Source organism: Hippoglossus hippoglossus, chromosome 19, assembly GCF_009819705.1.
Source record: "Hippoglossus hippoglossus isolate fHipHip1 chromosome 19, fHipHip1.pri, whole genome shotgun sequence".
Taxonomy (NCBI): Eukaryota; Metazoa; Chordata; class Actinopteri; order Pleuronectiformes; family Pleuronectidae; genus Hippoglossus; species Hippoglossus hippoglossus.
In genome coordinates, this window is record NC_047169.1 from 2,899,534 (window position 1) to 2,918,965 (window position 19,432).

General features: G+C 46.1%; 1 protein-coding gene and 1 long non-coding RNA gene across 2 annotated transcripts; both read left to right on the forward strand.

Annotated features, from left to right (window-relative positions):
- The first annotated feature begins 7,111 nt into the window (after nucleotides 1-7,111).
- On the forward strand, nucleotides 7,112-11,833 carry sost (sclerostin). Its single transcript, XM_034570727.1, has 2 exons — nucleotides 7,112-7,714; nucleotides 10,299-11,833. Exons 1-2 carry the CDS (start codon nucleotides 7,471-7,473, stop codon nucleotides 10,706-10,708), a joined length of 654 nt encoding a protein of 217 aa, XP_034426618.1. The 5' UTR covers nucleotides 7,112-7,470; the 3' UTR covers nucleotides 10,709-11,833.
- A 188-nt stretch (nucleotides 11,834-12,021) lies between these two features.
- Nucleotides 12,022-12,400, forward strand: LOC117752972. The gene is made up of 2 exons (XR_004612171.1): nucleotides 12,022-12,126; nucleotides 12,219-12,400. It is a non-coding gene; the product is annotated as an uncharacterized LOC117752972 (long non-coding RNA).
- The last annotated feature ends 7,032 nt before the right edge of the window (nucleotides 12,401-19,432 follow it).

Below are 19,432 nucleotides of genomic sequence, written 5' to 3' on the forward strand. Positions count from 1 at the left end.
TTTCAGTTTTGACAGGAAGTGAAGCTGCGTCCTGTTCGTGAGGAATCATAAAGGTGTCGACTCATTTATCGTAAATATATGCGCACGACTGTGTAAGTCCACGTTATGTATTCTTACATCACAGTCAGCACACAGCTCCTCTGTGCACACGGATCCACCCTGAGTTTCTTTTCATGAAGTAATCAGTCTCCAAAGCGAAGCGAATGAATGGTCTGTTGCCACATCCTCTTGGCCGCGCCGTGAAAACAATCATGTCTTCGATGCATGCGAGCGTCTCGATCGAGAGCAGCACACGTGTGGTCAGGCTCCGTGAAGAGGTGCATGAGAGCAGCGTTTCAGCACAGGAACAAAATGGCTGGACTTTCTCCAGAAGCTGCAGGGTGGGTGGGCCCTGGAGCTCACGTCGAGCTGCAGCACCTTTACACGACGAGCCGAGGCACGACCCCCCCCCCCCCCTTTAACCGCCTCTGCTTCTAATTAACCTCTTATATAAAGATTAAGGTATTATTCTCTCGTGCCCGTTATCTTGTTTTATTAATCTTGTAAAACGGACGTAAAGTTGCAGCAGATTCTCCAAAGAAAGGAGACGGAGCGAGCGCTCGCCAGCGCCGGCAGCCGAGCCTGCTGCTGCTTTCATGCTTAATTTACACACCTCGCAAAGTATTCTGGGGGATTTGACAGTGAGGAGGAAATGTGCGGGCGTCGCAGAGGAGCAGCAGCACATTTTTACACCTTCATATATCACTTCTACTGATATTCTCATAAGACACATCACTTTTTTTTACAGCTTGCTAAAACACTTGTCAATCCCTCTCTTGGCACCTGATGGTCCAGCAGTGTTAAATGTGTGTAACCAGAACATTACAGCTTATGTAAAATGACTTGGAAACTGTATCTGACTGAACTAAGACAAGTTAGAGGAGACGCATACTTCTCATATCAGACTAAATCTAAATTTAAATCTAAATCCACCATTACATCATGAACCCAGGGTGCAGGCAAGGGGAGGTTATCTTTTCACCCCTGTTTGTTATTGTTTGTTTGCTGAAGCAAGATTACAAAATAGCTACGTGTCAGATTACCACGAAACAGGGTGGAAGGATTTGTTATTGGTGAGGAAAGAACCCATAAAGGTCTGGTGCAGATCCGGATCCAGGAATCTGTTATTACCGTGTTTAACATTGTCAGATTGGGCGTTTTCTAACATTTTCACTGTTTTCCCAGAAAAGAATTAATGATTGTTGATCTAAAAAAAAAAAAAAAAAAGGCGTATTTGGGGGAAGTGATGTATGAGTGTGTGCAACCTGGTGCAGATTAATTAAATTCAAAGAGACACTCTAACACATCGAATGCACTTCAGACGATTCGCTGTAGATCTTAAAAAAAGAACCCGAAGACTCGATTGCATTATCTTAGATATGTCTTAACTACGCAACGATGCATTCAACACACTTTGTTTTCGTCTCCGTGTGTGTTAGAGACACACACAAAACACACAGATCGACTTTGTGCAGCCGGATCATTTGTTGGTTAATTTCTCCAGCTGCTAGGAATAGCACCTGCGGCTGGCTGGCAGGCAGCGTGCCGGTGGTGAGCGGTGTGCTGAGAGGCTCGGGGTGGTTAGCAGACAGCTTAGTGTGGTCTCTGAGGTCTGGCCAGACCAGTTCCCACAGCTCCCTCTCCTTGGCTGCGAGGCTGTTTCAATGGGCGTTCTTTCTATTTTGATGCGTCTCTGAAAAACCCAAAGACAAACAATGGAAATGGCTGGATCGTGATTCATAACAGCCAGGGTTAAATCTCCCGGTTTCCCCCGTGTGGAAACCACATGAAAGATCAGAGGGGAAGAAGAATCCCACTTTGGGCTTCGAGGCTTATCACGTCTCAGCGAGAGCTCGCCGGCAGCAGTCGGTCAACTCCCCGTGACCTCCCGCTCCTCCCGAGAAACCGGGGGCGGCTGCGAGCAGACGGACGCACTGTGCCAACGGCTCAAACTCAAGAAAACAAAAATACTAATTACTGGCACCATCCTGAGCTGTCATCCATTTTATAATCTTTGTTGTCACCCTTCATTCTCTTCCTCACGTGTCCTCAGTCTGTTGCAGGAAGAGAAGATTGGGACTTTCTCTCCAGCTGAACATTGATTTATTATTTTTTTAATTATGCGACAATGCACAGATTTGGTTCTTGGAACGAGTCGTGTGTAAACGAGCGGATGATAAATCAGTGGTGTGAGGGAGGAAGCCCGTCACACGGTGGGATATACAAAGTGATGCAGAGCAGAGCCGCCGCTCGGCCAATACTGAAACACTTTCAGATACGTCCAGAGTCGACGCAGCAATCGATCAACTTCAGTCGTCGACATGTGAACAAATCATGACCGGAAAGGAAAAACAAAAATACACACATTTGTTTAAGAGGATTTTAGTCCAGAGATAGTTTCACTTTAATATATAGTAGTGATACATTTAAAATAAAAAGTGCAAGTTTAAGGTGAGAAAACGTTTCAGTTCCAGATGTGATTTGGTCTAATTGAAGAATTGAGCTGAATCTATCCAGATGTGCTGGGATGTAAAATGTAGATTCTATAAAATCTGGATAACAATCTGAATGGAGACATCAAACCACAGATTTTCTAGAACAGCCTGTAACTTAATCTGAGATTTGTTCACGTCAGACTTGACATGTTCTTGTACTTTTAGAGCCCAATTTGTAAATAGGAAGCGTTGCAATTTCTTTTTATATATATTTATACAGTTTTTGACAGCTTTTCAAATCTAATTACATTCAGGAGTTTTCAAACATTGAATCGTTGGGATTTATATTGCCGAACCACATACCGACATATTTTATATTAATTTAAATCATGATATATATATGATTTATAAAGAAAACTTGTAAATAGAAGCGTTTTCCTTCCATCTGCATAAAATGCATAGTTTTAATCAGCATATTATTAAATCTAAGTGGTAGTGCTGATAATTGATAAATAAATATTGCGATAATATTTTAATGCCGGTGGAGACTGTGGGGACGTTCAACCCCGACGCTGGCACCTTCCAGTACCTGACAGATTCACCTGAAATTCAATACGAAGTTTCCTCAGCCCGGAGACTCTCTATAAACACACTCAGCCATAATGACATGGGGAAAAAAAAAACATTTTCCAACTGAGGGGCTAAAGAAATATGATAATTTTACTCACAATGATCCATGTTACCTGATGTTAGCATGGTGAGGGTCACAGTTCACTTCATACAATGCGTCACTATTTGCTTCATGAAAAAAACAAGCCTGCTCGCTCACATTCATGAAGCTTTGACTCTAATATCTTCCTGGGGATCGGTGTGGAAAAAACCAGAAGGTTAAAGTCCCTTTTGCATAATTGCAGCAGACACATTGTGAATAATTTACCCTCAAACTCAGTTAAATATTGCAGCGTTTCCACACAATCTCCGTATTTGGTTTCATTGGCCTGGAACGGAGAATTTGTTCCTCACCTGTGCGACCGAGCACTTTAACGTGTGCGATGAATCCACCGAACACTCGGGAGGAGCTGGAGCCGTTTGTTTATGGACTGAAAAACAGTTTTTCTCCATTTCCATAAAAACAAAAAAAAATGACTCTGCAGTGCTGGAGGCTCTTTTTGCAATCTGGTGAGCATCTGATTGTTATTTGGGCCTCGTTGTGCTGTTATCATGACGAAAAACACTGCGCCGGGGCCCGAGGGCTCCGCACAGAAACCCAGAGAGTTCTAAATTAAGCCTGTGACTGACATCCGTCGCAATGTCGGCGAGAAAGTCTATAATCAGAGCTGGCTTTGTGTCGGCAGTGGGACCATCCATCGCTCAGGAAAAAAACCCATTCTGGCACGACCTCAGAGCTGGAAGGTTGGAGACAATAGGAGGGAAGAGCTGTCTATTCTCGTTACTTATGAACCTCTTGGCTCGCGGGAGGAGAATCGTGCTCAACATCAGAGTTTATCAAAGTTACAGCAGCAGCCAAATCAATACAAACATGAACAATTCTTTGCGTATTTCAGACGACAGCAGACCGAGGATTGAGTTTCCTTCACACACGTAATAACCTTAAAAACGTAGCTTTGGTACCTGTTCGTTATGAGTCGTGATGATCGGTGCATCGTTCCCGAGCAGCCGCCTCATCCCGTGTAAAACGTGTCCGCGTGTTTTCCACATGTTGGCAACCGTCAGCCCAGACCCTCATTAACACTGCTAACGTCTTCCCACGAGCTCTTCAGCGTCATGCTAGCTGTTGCCAATGTCATAAAATATGGCTGAAGAAGAATTAGTGAACAGCCAGAATCTCAGCTTGAAGAGATTTTTATAATTTATGACAAAGTTCAGCGCAGCACACACGCTCAAAAAACTCCTGCAGCCGTTCTCCAGTCCCCGGCTCGACCTGTGCACGTGACGGCTACAGAACCAGTCGCTTTACGAGAGTTCAAACTTTCCTTTTACCAAATATTCTTACAGTACTAATTAAAATGTGTGAAAAGTTATTGCACAGAATTATCACCCAACTTTCCAGTTACATTTACGGCCTCTCATTAACACCATTCGGACGTCGGAGGAGCTTCGCCATGCCCGACTTCGAAATCCAAGATGGCTGCGGTCTTTATCAACAGTAGTAAAAAATCTGTAGTTTCTACTGTTTATTAGCAATTCTGTCTTTAAATCTGTCACATACAGAGTCACATTACTGTCTGTGGACGCGTTAAGATGCGTGAAATTACGCGTAATGCGTCATTACGAATGGGTTTTGCTAACAATGGCTAGCAAGCAAATGTAAACATTGTTCCAACGGTCACAATGATCCATTTGACTGCCGATCAAATTTTTATTTAGCTATCCGCCCCAAACGGAGATCTCCGAAATGTGACACATCTGTTAGCGACTGGCTAAAGGGAACATTTACATAAATCAACGTTTTTCATAAAGGAGCTCGAAAACCAAAATAGAGTTCAGTGGAAACTGGCTTGAATCTGCCTGTGTTGCAGACATATGGTTTGTAATCGTGTGCTAACATGTGAAAACAACACAACTTTACAGGGTGATTATATGTCAACATTGTTTGTTCCTCTTCCCTAAAGTGGTTAAAAATAAATAGCATATAGCTCAATAACGTTTTTATTAGACAATAGCCAGAACCATAAAAACCAGATAAAAATACACATTTTCCAGATTAAGCAAGAATTCTTTTTCAAACTATCGGTTGAACACACTTCAATTCAATTTTATCATTGTGGTAAAACTACAAAAAACAAGTAATCGAACGTGACAACCGAAATTCCTCAAAGCCTCAAAGTCATTCTCTTTGTCGTTTAACTTAACGAGGCCGTCGACCACAGCAAACGGTTCTGTTGTGAGTCGTCCTGCAGAAGAAAAGAATAATGTTCTTGATAGACCAACATTATTTAGGCCTCATCTGACAAAGTTATTATTTTTAATTCAGCGTTATCCCACGGACGACCAGTTGGCTGCAGCTACAAACCCTGATTTGAGGCTTGAATAAATCTGGACGGACGTGTATGATTATGGAGGCATCTCTGCACCACAAATGAATGGGTACAGCATGTGTCAAAGAGACGATATCGACCAAGATAATCCCTCCACGTCCCCGGCTCTTTCTTCTCCCAGAGCCATTCTTCTGAATTGCCTCTGCTCAGCATAAAGAGCTGGACATTTTAAAGAGGCCACTTTGATGCTAATGAACTCTAATCCCATCATTTCCCCTTCAGAGGATTTGTTTATTCTCCCTCAAGAGGGCAGTGTTTGAGTGAGAGAGCCTCCATCTGTCAGCACTCATCAAACCACCGGGATGCCAAGAAAGTTGGAGGAGAGCGCACACGACGTCCTCGGTGCATTTTATCTTATTCAAACCAGATACGAGGATGTAGAATATCGGCTTCACCCTGTTGGAGGAAGGAGTTTTCTAAAAGGTCGGTGGATTTCTGCAGGAGGAAGAAGAGAGCTGGTATTTGTGAAGATGTCATTATAGTTTGAGAGGTACAACGCTGGGTAATGAGTGTGAGGCATTAATGATTAACTCGTGTATGCGGAGGATGTTGCAGCAGTGGAACCGCCTCGTTCCTCTGCTTCGCCCTGAGACACGATCCAAAATAAACCAGCTTCAGAACAAAAAAAAAGGAAAAAGAAAGAAGCCTAAATGCTTTGGAGACACGTAATGCAGCGGAAATCATTAAGAAGGGGGAGAAGATGCATTTGTACACTTAATTCCAACAACAACAGCACAGTGGGATCCTCTGTCTCACGCTTCACATTCACTGTTCCTCTCCCTTTTCCTCTCTCCCCTTTTTCCATCTCTCCTCCCATCTCCTCTCTACTGTCTCCCCTTCTCCTCCTCATCACCTCTTCTTCCTTTCCTCCTCCATTCCTCCTGCTCTCCCCTCAGAGTCTCTTCACCTTTATTGTCCTCTCGTCGTCTGTCATTCTGTCTCTCGCCTCCCCCTCTTATTCTCTCCTTTTTCTCCTCCTCACTTTCCCCCTCTTCTTTCTTCTGCTTTATGTTCACCCTTTCCCCTCCTTTTACCTCTCCTCTTATTCTCTCCTCATCCCATGTTTTTTACCTCCTCTTCTCTCCCCTCCCCTCACTTTTGCCTCCTCTTTTTTACCCCCCTTTTTTTATTCTCACCTTTCCCCCATATTCTCTTATTTCATCTTGTCTATTTTTCTTCTTCTCTCATTCCCCCTTATCTCACCTCACTTTTTAATTTCTCCTATTTGAACCTCACCCTTTCCTCTCGTATCCTTTTTCCACATCTGTTTTACTCCTTCTCATCTCTCCTATTTTCTCCATTCTCTTATTTTCATCCTTCTTCTCCTCTCTCCTCACTTTTTCCTCTTCCCTTTCTTCTCTCCTATTTTCTTCTCACACTTTCCCCCTTTCATCCTTTCCTCTCCTCTCACTCCCTTTCCCCTCTTTATAACCTCTTCCCCTCCATCTCTTTTATTTCATCTCCTTTCCTCTATTCCTTTCTTTTATTACCCTCTCCTCCATCCACTGCTGCTCTTTTCCTCTCATCACTGTTCTCCCTCTCCCTGCCCCCCCCCCTCCCCCTGTTTTTATCATTTCCCCTCCTCTCATCTCTTTGTCATCTCTCCTATTTTATTCTCACCCTTTCCCTCCCTTTAACAACTCTTCCCCGAATCTCTCCCCACTCTCCTCTCCTCCCTTTGCGCACGCACCCATCTCTCCCCACCTCCTCGTTTCTCAATGAATCCTTCTCCCAGGTTCGACCCCTCCCACTTCGTGTAAGCACTTAATTGTCAGTCTTGACGAAACTTGCGTAAAAGCTTAAATACCGTGCGCGCCTCTGTCTTTCTCTGAGGGTTATCTCTTGTGCGTTTGTGTGTGGAGGTGCCAGTGCGTCTTTTCCTCCTTCTTCCACCTCCTTGTGCGCTTCGGCTCATTTCGTGCCGCTGACCCAGCAGCATGCAGGTGTCTGTGGCCCTCCTCGTCTCCAGCTCCGCGCTCCTGCTGCTCCAGGGATGCTGCACCGCCGTGAAGGGATGGAAGGGACTAAAAAACGACGCCACGGAGATTTTACCGGAGTACAGAGAAAATACCCGGACGCCCCCACTGGACGCGAACCTTCCGCAGGAGAGCAACGGCCGAAATAACACAGTGAATAACAGGGCGAAAAACGGTGGAAGAAACGCAAACGCAGTCTCCTACAGTGAGTATCCAGTAGAATAATGTGTTACAAGTTTGACGTGTTGGGAAAGAGAGGAAACTGAAAGCAGAAGATCGAGAATTAATCGTGCGTAAAAGTGCGTAAAATTGTTTTAAAAAGGCTCAGTGGGTTTTATTGGAAGCTTTTACGCGTAGATGTCAGGACACGTTTCAGGTCAGTATCAGCAAAACATTTGGCTTGAACAAGAAACCACATGTGAAGTGAACATGAAAACTTCCATAATACAATTTTCAGTGAGGACGAATTGAATTTAAACTCCTGCAATATTTAGAACTTTAGGTTTAAGTTTGGGATTTTTGTCAAAGAAAATATTTTCCACCTTAATTAAGTTGATTTTAGTGTTTGTGTGAAGTGTGCGTCAGTGAAAACTCTTCATTTAATATTTTATAGTTCTAAAATAGATTTACACGTTCTTCAGGTTATTTTTCACAGAGGGAATAAAATATTTATTTACTGAATTCTGACCTTTTCAGGTAATTAAAATAATAAAATCTGCTCCTAGAATCAAAAGATAATTTAAAAAACACGTTGAATTCAACACAACCCGACTTAAAAACGCTGAAATTCAACCTGCCTCTTCTCTTTTGGAATCAGACTTATTTCTCACTCCGGTTCCCTGATTAACAGCAGCTCTGCTCGGAGGGAAACTGTTTTCTTGCTCAATCTGTTGCCGGAGTTGAGGGTGAAGAGCCGCGCACACACACACATTCTTGTGGTTTCTTCCCCTATATACAATTTGAAGTGGGGCATTCACAGAGACATCAGGGCGTTTGTCTTTCCAGGTTATTTCCTTCTCTCTTTAAACTATTAGTCAAGCTCTACTTACGCCATAACTATTTGATTGCAACAACATGTCCTAAATAGAAAAAAACCACAGATTGTTCTAGAGGAGAACTTGTCTTTTGGTTGGGAAATTGTCTTCTAAATACTTAAACAGCGCCTGTGAGAATGACTCCCACCTGTGACCATGTAAAGGTGGATGGAGCCGTGCATGTAGGATAATCTCACACTTGCTCTCTCCGAGTCAAGATGGGTGGTGCGGATGTTGTTGCCTTCACTTAAATCACGGCCACTCAAATGGGTGATGAGAGGAGAAGATGATTGAGTGCATTACAATAACGACAGCAGACGGGTGGGGGGGGGGGGGGAATTAACAAGTCAGGATCTGTTAGTGAGACTCGTTTATGTCTGTTGACGACATCAACACGTCAGGAGATGGGATGAGGAATCACATGCGTAAGATGCAAATCCAAAGACAAAAAAAACGGCTGAAAAAAAAAAAGCATCCTCCTTGTTTTCATACGGATGAGCAGCAACATGTGTCGGGTTTCACACAGGGAGGCAGAAATCTCCTGGATTATTCTCCTCATCAGCCTCTTAGCTTTTGTCCCGGGACGGCTTCTCATGGTCCCTGTGGGGTCACAGCCGAGGCTTTGACCAGTGCCTGGCCTCGCTCCAGTCCTCTCCCAGGGCTCGTCTCTCACTGGGGAGACGAGCAGCTCACGCAACCGTACAGTAGTCTAGTGTGTGTGAGGCTTTTTCCTCTCCACCCTCATTAGTCATTATTTTTACAGGCTGACAGACGAGAGCAGGAAATGTGAGGCTGGATTAAAAACGCAGAACAAGACAACCTGACTTTTTTTTAGATACGGTGCTAACTGGTGCAAACCGCTATCCGGTGCGTGCTTTTAATGCCGTGTCCTCCTGCGGTCCCGTCAGTGGCGGCCACAGAATAACACTAGATCAGATTCTCGGGGGGGGGCGAAAAAAGAGAAGTCACCTCACATAAATCCTTTGTTCAGCCCTTTTCTTGCCAAGAAAGCCGCAGAGGAAAACAGATCCCTCTCCGAGTGTATCATTTCTTAACCGACAGTTCCGTTGCCCCCCTTTTGTTTAAACGCGCTGCTTGTAAAAAAAAACACACACACAGGACAATAACTCATGCGTACGGCTGTTAAAAAGCCGAGGCTGGAATATAGGATTACAGGCCGAGTGTGTTGTCTCAAATCAGTCTGGCAGATGTCCAGCGTGTTCAAAACTGTACAGTTGCAGCACGGCCTTAAAATAACCAGACAGCTATTTACTCTTCCGACACCACATACATTTCCTGAGGGCCAGCGCAGAATGCCAGCTTTTCCTTCCAGCCCAAACCACTATTAGGGTTTGATTGAGCTGTTTAATGGTCCTCTGGTCTGGATTTGCTATCAGCTGATTGCTGCCAGCTGGATTTCTTCGTCAAGCCCCACCGTCGGCTAATGATCGGACCATGAAGGCAATTCAGGGACTCTGATATGATCTCACTGGCTTGAATCTGGACTTAAAAACACACACACATTGTTGAGTTAGGTCGAATTTATGAAAGAACAACATCAGATGAAATGTTAAAAATAAATGATTTCTGTACCAAATAAACAGAGCCAGAGAAATCAGTGCTCATGCTGGACTGTGACAGAGCTGCAGCACTGAAGCAGTTAACCTGTCCACTCCAGCGTGCGGCACTTCAAAGTGTTTGTTTTGGGCCGACGCCATGAGAGTAACCGTGATATCCTGCTCCTCAACCCCCCAGGTGCCTCGGAGCTGAGCTGCAGGGAGCTGCGTTCCACCCGTTACATCACCGACGGATCCTGCCGCAGCGCCAAACCCGTCAGGGAGCTGGTGTGCTCGGGCCAGTGCATGCCGGCACATCTCATGCCAAACTCCATCGTCCGTGGCAAGTGGTGGAGGAGCAGCACATCGGACTACCGCTGCATCCCGGCTCACTCCCGGACGCAGAGGGTCCAGCTGCAGTGTCCTAACGGCAACACTCGGACTTACAAAATCCGCGTGGTCACCTCCTGCAAGTGCAAACGCTTCAGGCCCCACCACAACCAATCAGAGGCCAAGGAGGTGCCGAAGACGCAACGCGGCAAGAAGCACGGCCGCTTGTCTCAAGATCGGAAAAAGAACAACACGCCGCTGGTGGGAAACTCGTACTGATGCAGCTCGGCAGCATCTGAGGACAAAGACTGAAGCACATTCACACACAAACACACACACACACACACACACACAAACCAACATATCTCCTTCAAATACGGAGGAGATGCAAGTTTAAAGATAGCAAATTCATAAGCTAATTGCTGGGCTGACTTTAAGTCATCTGTTTGTTTTTTCAGCCACCTGTGAGCATATTTGTGAACTTTGCTTATTTGCATGACGGGATGAGTCGGTGCCCGGGCCCGGCCCGACTGTGACTGGTCAGGAGATGTAGCACCGTGATGGATAATACGAACCGAGTATCTGATCACCCTAACAGCTCAAAACCTCCCTGGACTCCGTTCTCTCTTCCACTCAAACTGATTTCGTTTAAATGCTCCCCGAGCCCTCGAGTCCATCTGTACAAACATCCAGAGGATGCAGAGCTCCGCTGCACCGCCGCTCTGTGAGAAGCTGGAAAGGTGTACCTCCGCTCCAAATTGGTTGTAATCCATCTCCTTTTGGCCGCGTGTGGAGGAGATGGTGGCAGCTCAGGGGCTCTGGCGGTGGGATGTTGACAGTCTTGGAGAGGCCCAGGCTCCACGCAGCTCCCCGACAACCCACTAAAGGCCTCACTCATCGGGACAGACCTACCGCACTCTCCACGCTGCATCAACCCCAACCCGGCCTGTCAGTCACAGCGGCGGCTTTCCCACGACCAGACGCAGTGAGTCAGGAGAGAAAGCAAAGCGTCTCTCAGCGAACAAACACCACAGGGGGCACTGGGCATTCCGGTGACTCCTCTTAATTACTAAATGAGCCCAATCCTGTGTTAGGATTTAGGTCATGAAAAGCCATTTCCTCCGGCCAGTTCCTGTTTGCTGGAATCACACACAGAAAGCGCACATGTGTGTAGGAGGCATCAGAAAATTGTGCGTGGTCGTGCTGTTACCTAGGGGCAGAGCGCTCTCCAACACGCCCACACTGGAATTCTTCTGGAACGGGCCAAGCAGAGCAGCGAGCGACCGTTCGCAGCCAGATAAAAGAAAAAGAAGAATTCTGTGTCCGCCTGCAAGATTCAAGACACCTCCACTCGGCTCTGCTCTGTAAATAACTCCGACAGGAAAGATAGGAACAGAAATAACCTAAAAGAAAACAGCAATTCACTTTTTTAATCATTGGATCGACTCCGAAAATCCGACAGGAAGAGGAAGTCGGTGCCAACGCCGACAAACACGACCTCCTTCCTCCGACCAGACTCAACTTCATGAAGAAGATTCACAATGTTTCCACAGATTGTTTCCGCTCATGTTGCTTCCTGATTCCGGTCGTTCTGAGAAATGTTTGCTTCCCCCCCCACCTCCTCCACGACTTCTAAATTTGAAATAGCAACTGGAAGGGAGCTGCGATACAAACCTGGTGGGGGGGGGGGGGGGGGGGTCTCCTGACGTGGGGTGTTGAAGCGAAGGTCCAGGGAGGGAGGGAGGGAGGGATGGGGGGGGGGGGGGGGGGGGGGGGCTGTTCTCTACAGACACAAAAGAAGGACTGCTATAAAGAATGAACTGCATATTTATTTTTTATTTCCACATTTAAATTATTTATGCAACCTTTTTGTAGTAAATGATAGCCATTATTGTCATATAGTGTGATAGAGACTTTGGAAATGAAATACTGTACAGTACATGAATAAAGTAAAGGCAGATATATTTGAAAGCACCGGCTGTTTTGTTGTTATTCATATTCAACGTGTGTTTTTATTTAATCCAACTGTATCCAGCACTGACATTAAAATAGCTGTGATAGTGTTTATTCATGTTTTAACTCCTTCTGTGATTATATATGTGCAGAGCGACATTATATCGTGTTATTACTGTTTATATAAATATTAAATATGTGGGGTTAAAGTAAAGTTTTGCTCTTTTGCCCTGACTTGTGCGTGCATGCTTGGAAAATCTCCAAATTTAGACGTCTGATGTCTGCGCGGAGGAATTCAGCCAATTAGAAGGTTGAGGTTTGTCTTCACTCTTGAGATTTCCGCCACAACTTTCCTTTGTTTTGCGAGGGGTGTGTAGAAGCCGTAGCCGTCACTCATTCCTCTCTGCCTGTCCTCCCTCAAGGCTTCAGTGAATTTCAGAGTTTTCTCCTCCTCGCTTTATTTGTGGATGCTTGTCATATCTGCTCTCCGGCAGCACCAGCGCTCGCTGACGTGCAGCAGTCGAAACGGGAGTTACACAATCCAGGCGCTGAGAATGTAACCGGGCTAAATGAGGTGTTTATATGCAAAGTGTAATTTTAATTACAGGGACAAAGGCTCCCCCAGAGCGTCGAATAAACTCACTGTGAACACAAAACAGAAAGTCACTGCAGAAACTGACTGGGAACTTGTGCCACTGCAGAAAAGACGGTATTGCATTTCACTACATCATCCATAATGTGTGGTCATTATGTCGTTTTCAAACACGGGGTTTCCAGGAGAGAACAGACATGCCATGCTTTCACTCAGGCAGCGAGCGCGGAACAAGTTTCCCAAGAAATTCAAGAACGCGGGACGTGAACGGTTACTAAATATATTGATGCTGACAAAGCATCTGCCCTGCGTTACTGTACAAACACACACACACACACACACTGCGGCCCATAAATGACCCTTACTGAGGTGCACCAGAAGTCCTGGTACCCAACCCAGTTCAATTTAATTCATGGAGATGGGCACAAGTAAAATTGAACGAAACACGGATGGGCATTACATTATGAGAGAGCTGAAAGAATTAGTTTTATTGTGAAAAGCCGACAACACGACCTCTGACCCCTTCACTTCAGAACCTGTCACTTCTAACAGCGAAGTAGTGAGTCCATCAAAATGCATCACAAAGACAAAAAGTGGTGAATAAGTTCAAATGTAAAATGTTCCAAATAGCATTAGCTTTTGTTCTCCACACGCTGGAGGAAACACATCGACAGCTGCAGCCGCTGCACTAACTTTGACAGATACTTTTCCAGGAACACAACTTGGAGGACAAGGATGAGGCCGTAATCCAGTTGATGGGAGTGTTTACGTAGCGTTTGTGTTTTTATCACAGCTGGCGGGTCGGGTCACGGGTTCACGGGTCGAGTCCGGATTTGACTTGGAGATAATTGCAGGTTACGGGTCCAGAGCTTTGGATCCATGCAGGGTTCTGCCCCAACCGTGTTACAAGTGTTAGGAACAGGATTCAATTAGTTTACACACAACATCTCTACAACGAGTATTTATAGAAGTGACCACAGTAAATTATAAGTGGCTTCCTTTGTCCTAGAGTGGGAGTGGGAGAAATGTTAGGGCTGCGCCAGAGAAGATTTACGCAGCCAGATGAGCAACTCCTCTGTGCAATCTGTATTAATTTTATCTTGCAAGTGATAAGTTCTTTAGATAATCCCCCCCCCCTCCCTCCCCGCAGCAGCATCCTGCAGCAAAGTGTGATAATCGACTTGTCGCCACGTCTCCGGGCCTGAACTTGTTTCGGTCGCTTTCCCCCCCGTCTGAACTCGCTCTGTAAAATGTTTCATTTCAGCCTCATGTGGCGCGAGCTCATTGTTCAGCGTGTTGCCAGAGAGTCGTCTGAAGAAGCAGCCACTTGAAGGGCTCAGACTCTGTCAACACAGACTCAACTGATGCTCTGCCAAATTCAGAAGAGACGGTCGCAGAGAGTCGACCGTTCATCATCTGCAAATAAAGAGACGCTGGGTGGACGCATGTGTTTTTTTCCAGGAGTATCTGTCGTGCAAAAAAGCAAACAAGCTTCAAGAAAGCACCAGTGGAAACTGACTGGAGGTGACATTCATAGCATGTGAAGCACTTTCTCTACCAAATAAAATGAACCCACATAAACGTCTTGTAAGTGTTTCTGCTCAGCTGCCTGTGCACTTCAGTTGCTTAACAACGCTGCGCCGAGTCCAAGAGGTTTCTGGAGACAGAACATGGAGACAGAACATACTTAGTGAGGACGAGGAAACATAATATTCGTACCTTTGTTGCCCGGCTACACAAAGTCACTCCCGCACCCTGGTAGCTCAACATCCAGGCCTTTTCAGCCCAACGTTTCCAGGAGCGGATATTATTGCTACAGTCAAACACATATGGACAATGACGGATGTATTCAGAGAGACGGATGTTTGTGCGTCGCCAACCACTCCCTTATCAGGTCATGAGCAGTAATAGCTTAAAACAAATGGAAACCAGAAGAGATGTCTGGCGGCCTGAAGGGATGAGGAACGCGGAAAAAGCTCAAGTTCAACTAATTCCGTGCTCCTCCGACGACGACGCAGGCTTTGGAAGGTGGATCGTGTTTCCTGCGAGCCGAGAGAGCAACTCTCAACAGGGAAGGGAGAAGCCGGGGTCAGGACGCAGGAGAGACCCGAAGACGTCCTCCTACGTTAACTTCAGAGTCCAGCCTGCATCTCCGTAAATGACTCGCACTGATATTCTCCGATCTAAGAGTCACTTCGACGAAGCCGACTCTCCCTGCGTCTTTAGACGAGGGCGACACTCCTGCTGCAGAGATGGACGGTAGCATCGCACGGGTCAGGGGCTTCTACCGAGCCATGTAAGCCTCGGTCCCTCAGCTGAGGCCAGGCATGCAGCGGGGCGAGCCAACCACATGTGCGCGGGACAACAGGAGGTGCGGAGGATAGGAAACAGCGTTGTCAACAAACAATTCTAAACAGCCACAGCGCGCTCCAAGGTTCTGGAGGCAGAAGGCATTTCCTTGCTTAATCAGCACCTTCTGGAGTTTGCATCTTGCAGAGACATCGATGAAAACATTCAGTCGATGTCATGGTTCAAACAATAAGATTCTGAAATCGGGGAATGAAAAGCAACATTGTAAATATTTATGGTAGAATCACAAAAGTTCAGTGTCTTGTAAACTTCTTACGAGTCTTAAATCCAAGAGATAAAGTTTAGTGTCAGGTGTAACTGCCGCACACTACATGATGTGTGTGTGTGTGTGTGTCTGTGTGTGTGTGTGTGTGTGTGTGTGTGTGTGTGTGTGTGTGTGTGTGTGTGTGTGTGTGTTATTTCGAGGGGGCATGTCCAGGCCAGTCGAAACATGTGTAGTAACAAGAGTTTGCACAACATGTCAGTCAGCAATTAGCTTCACGTCAACGGAACTGACGTCTCAAGGAAAACTTATTCAAGCAACTTCGATTCCTCCACACACACAAGCAATTAAAGTGTGTGTATACATCTGACGTGTTGTAAACTGTAGTGTCGTACACGTAGAACACACAGCAAGGATGTTTCCTCCTTTCAGTGAAGACGTAGGAGTGAACCTTCTGGGTTTACTCCACGTCAGCAGATGGGACACGAGTCGAACTCGAAAAACTAAAATCGTCCATCTTTATATTAACAATCAGAAGTCGAATCTGGCAGCACGAGCAGCGACAGTTAAATTGAACAATTTGCCTTCGACCGTGCCAAAGCTCTAATGTGCTAGAAATCACGAAACTGGTCGTACAACTGTTGTCGAATTACGTCCGACCGAAGAAAACCACAGACACGGAACGTTCGAGACGTTTGCAGCGCTGACGACAGATTGCGTAATTTCACCGTTTGACGTCTGCAAATTTTAATTTAATTCATATTTAATGAGGTGACTTAACGGTGACCCCGGGTCTTTACGCACACAAGCCCCGCCCAGCCAGCGCTCCCCTCCCAGGGCGGAGCACCAAAATGTCTTCTGAGTGCCACAACTGCTGCTTCTCATCACAATCTGAAATGTGTCTGTTTTTATTCTCCTCCAGTTTCCACCAGCGACCGCATTGTGTTCGAGCAAACTGGATCCATTTATTGAGCAATGGCAGGAGTAGTGTTTTCAAATTTAGTGACACATCCACACATTGGCCTGACCTGCAGAGAACACGCTGAAAGAAACACACGTGTGCTCACTCACGCACACACACAAACACAAAGCTGGTGGTCACCCAGAACACTTACCCTGAAGCATGTTTTCAATAAGATTTCATTCAGCAGGCACCTCTGTCAAACAAAACGGAACAGGGGCATCGTTAAAGCTCGCCTCCTGCAAGACAGACAATTAAATCTGCTGCGTATGATTTTTAAAACGGGAGCTGAGTATGTGCGTGGGCGGCGGTCGTGGCATGTCGCCGATTACGCCGCCCATGAGAGACAGATTTATGACGGGCAGTAGTCGCTCTCTAACCAAAACCTCTCCTCGCAATTTCAATCCTAAATAGTGAATCAAACCAAATTTCTCGATGTCATCATCGCTAACCGCAATGATGCTGATCGCTGGGTGATCCCCTCCCTTCGCTGACACTCGTATAAAAAAAAAAAAAGGTCTCGGGCCATTACATCTGATTCTGATCACGACAAAGCTCTCTGGACAGGAGCCGGCCAACGACAACAGCATCTTTGTCCCTAATCACCGCGCCACCGCACACTGGTGCTACGCTCCCTGGAGGAGGAGCTCCACTGCGGCCGATCTGGAAAAACCCACAGACACCGCGCTCTGCTCACCAGCACCGCAGAAGGGTCTGCGCCGGGTCGCAGGAGTAAACAGTGGCACATCCTCCGTCCCAGAACAACAAACCGAAGATGCTCCTGCCCCTGAGGGTTTGAGGGCCACTTCCACAGACAGGACGGTGCCTTTCTGCTTGTTTGTGTGTTTATACCATCGTTCCTCAGCCGAGGAGGTTATGAGATCCCTGAGATCTTCCACCCCTCATTTCAATAATATTCCTCTAATACATGCACAGACTTACTACGTTTGGACTACCCCCCCCCCCGCCCCCCGCAGGGAAGCTGTTTTCTTTGCGAAGCCTGTTGTCGATTTATCAGGCGACAGTCTCTCTTATTACCCCCCCCCCCCCCCCTACGTTATTCTGACCCCCTTAGACCAACTCGGTGCAATCAGCTCCAAGTGCAGTGGAAATTGCTTCCTATCTGTGTGGCCACGGGTGCATGACCCAGGAGAGGCTGAGGCACATATCTCCACAATCTCCTCAGCTTAGGAAAGTTTAAGATCGGGATCAATTCAGCTCTCCCGCCCTTATCAGATGTCAAAGAGCCCCTGGATCTACATGCCTTAGTCCCGTGTCCCGGTCTTGACCCAGGATGCAAGAAGCTGCCCCTAAGACGACGTCGTTTCTCTGTGGTGAGAAATAATAACCCACGAGTACGGTTATTTGAGTGAAACAGATGATTCTGGGAGGATCTGTCAACGCTTATGATGCTGTAAAATCACATTTTCCGAAGAAACTCAATTGTTTCCACACAAAAAAAAAATATAATTTGTGCTTGGCAGCTCTGAATTTTCTTGACATAAGCGCAATTGATCGTCGGGCACGGCTATCAAACACTGTGTTTACTCTCCTCACAGGGAAATGTGCGGTGTGAGAACCTTCTCAGGCGTAGGCAGGGCTATTAGTTATGACAGCTAAACTTAATTGTTCATAATGGTTCTATGAGAAAATCTCTTTTTTATTACTCGTCGTCCTGCATCTGTCTGTGTGCGGAGAGATTTTTTCCGGTTTGAAAACATTTCTTCGCATCGCCTCCAAATTCTAAACTCGAAAAACAAAAACACCCCAATCATGATAAATTATTCACGGCGGCTGAAAGTGCTGCAGTCGCTTCTTTAACTCTTTCTCAGACGCCCGAGTGTCACTGGACTCGGGTTCGTCTCGTGTCTCTCGTCACGGGCGAGCCGAGTCAGCAGAAAGCAGCACGAGGGAAACGCTGTGTCCTCTACCTCCGCCGAGGAGGGAGCGAGTTGATGCACCCAGCAGATGCTTCTGGGCAAGCGACCTCGAGGAGTAGAGATAATTAAATTCATTACAAAACCATCTCATGCTACTGGTGCCTCAATTTAGCAAATATCACCAAAAAAAAAAAAAAAACCTGCACTTTAAGAGAAAACCCGCAGCGTATCACTGACTTTGGAAGAAAACTTGCACACATCTGCACTATTTTTGCTTACAGAAATCAAGCATTTTCTTTTTTTCAATCGACCAAATCTGAATAACATGCCTCAGTGCCAGTTGAAATATGGCTGCCAGGCATCAAGGCCAAACACCTTCTTTAAAAAACAGCCACTTCAATGGGAGCGAGCTCTTTATGACACGATCAATCATATTTAGTCACAACTTGGCACGAACGACGCACATTCAAAAATATATCCAGAGGATTAAACCTGACGGCTGTTGTGTCAACAGTTAATCACCGAGCACAGACAGTGCTTTCCCCCCAATCGCTGCGACATGAATGATGTGTTCTGCGTCTGGTTCAGACTCTGGTTCTCCGCCTGGAAGGTGATGAAACACTTATTGAAGCGCTGAACTGGAACTCATAAGCAAGAGCAGCGCAATTTACAATTCCAGTCAAACTTTTCTGATTAAATGTCAGTGTTTTGTTATCTCGCATTCCACCGACTTTAAAAACAATACTTGATTTGCAGAGCGTTAAAGGAATTCCAGAAGTGGAGAGACACTTGTGCCTCTTGTTGTGTCGTCCAGAAAATGCAGAATGTCCTTGTTGCAGCCAAGTCCCTCATCAGGCGGAGTGGGGAGACTCCAGGTCCCAGTTTGAGGCACCTCCCAGTGCACATGGAGACACAGGAGAATATCAAACAACCATGCTTTAGATAATAATCCTCTGGAGTAGAAACTGCACAGAGCCCTGACCTCAGCCTCATTCAACACCTTTGAGATGAACTGGAACGTTGTTGTGCCACATGTTATCGTGCA

Excerpts from the sequence above, each read along its gene's own strand:
- sost (XM_034570727.1), top strand. The coding sequence starts at position 7,471 with ATGCAGGTGTCTGTGGCCCTCCTCGTCTCCAGCTCCGCGCTCCTGCTG. Across the intron at positions 7,715-10,298 it reads CGCAAACGCAGTCTCCTACA|GTGCCTCGGAGCTGAGCTGC; the intron begins GTGAGTATCCAG and ends TCAACCCCCCAG.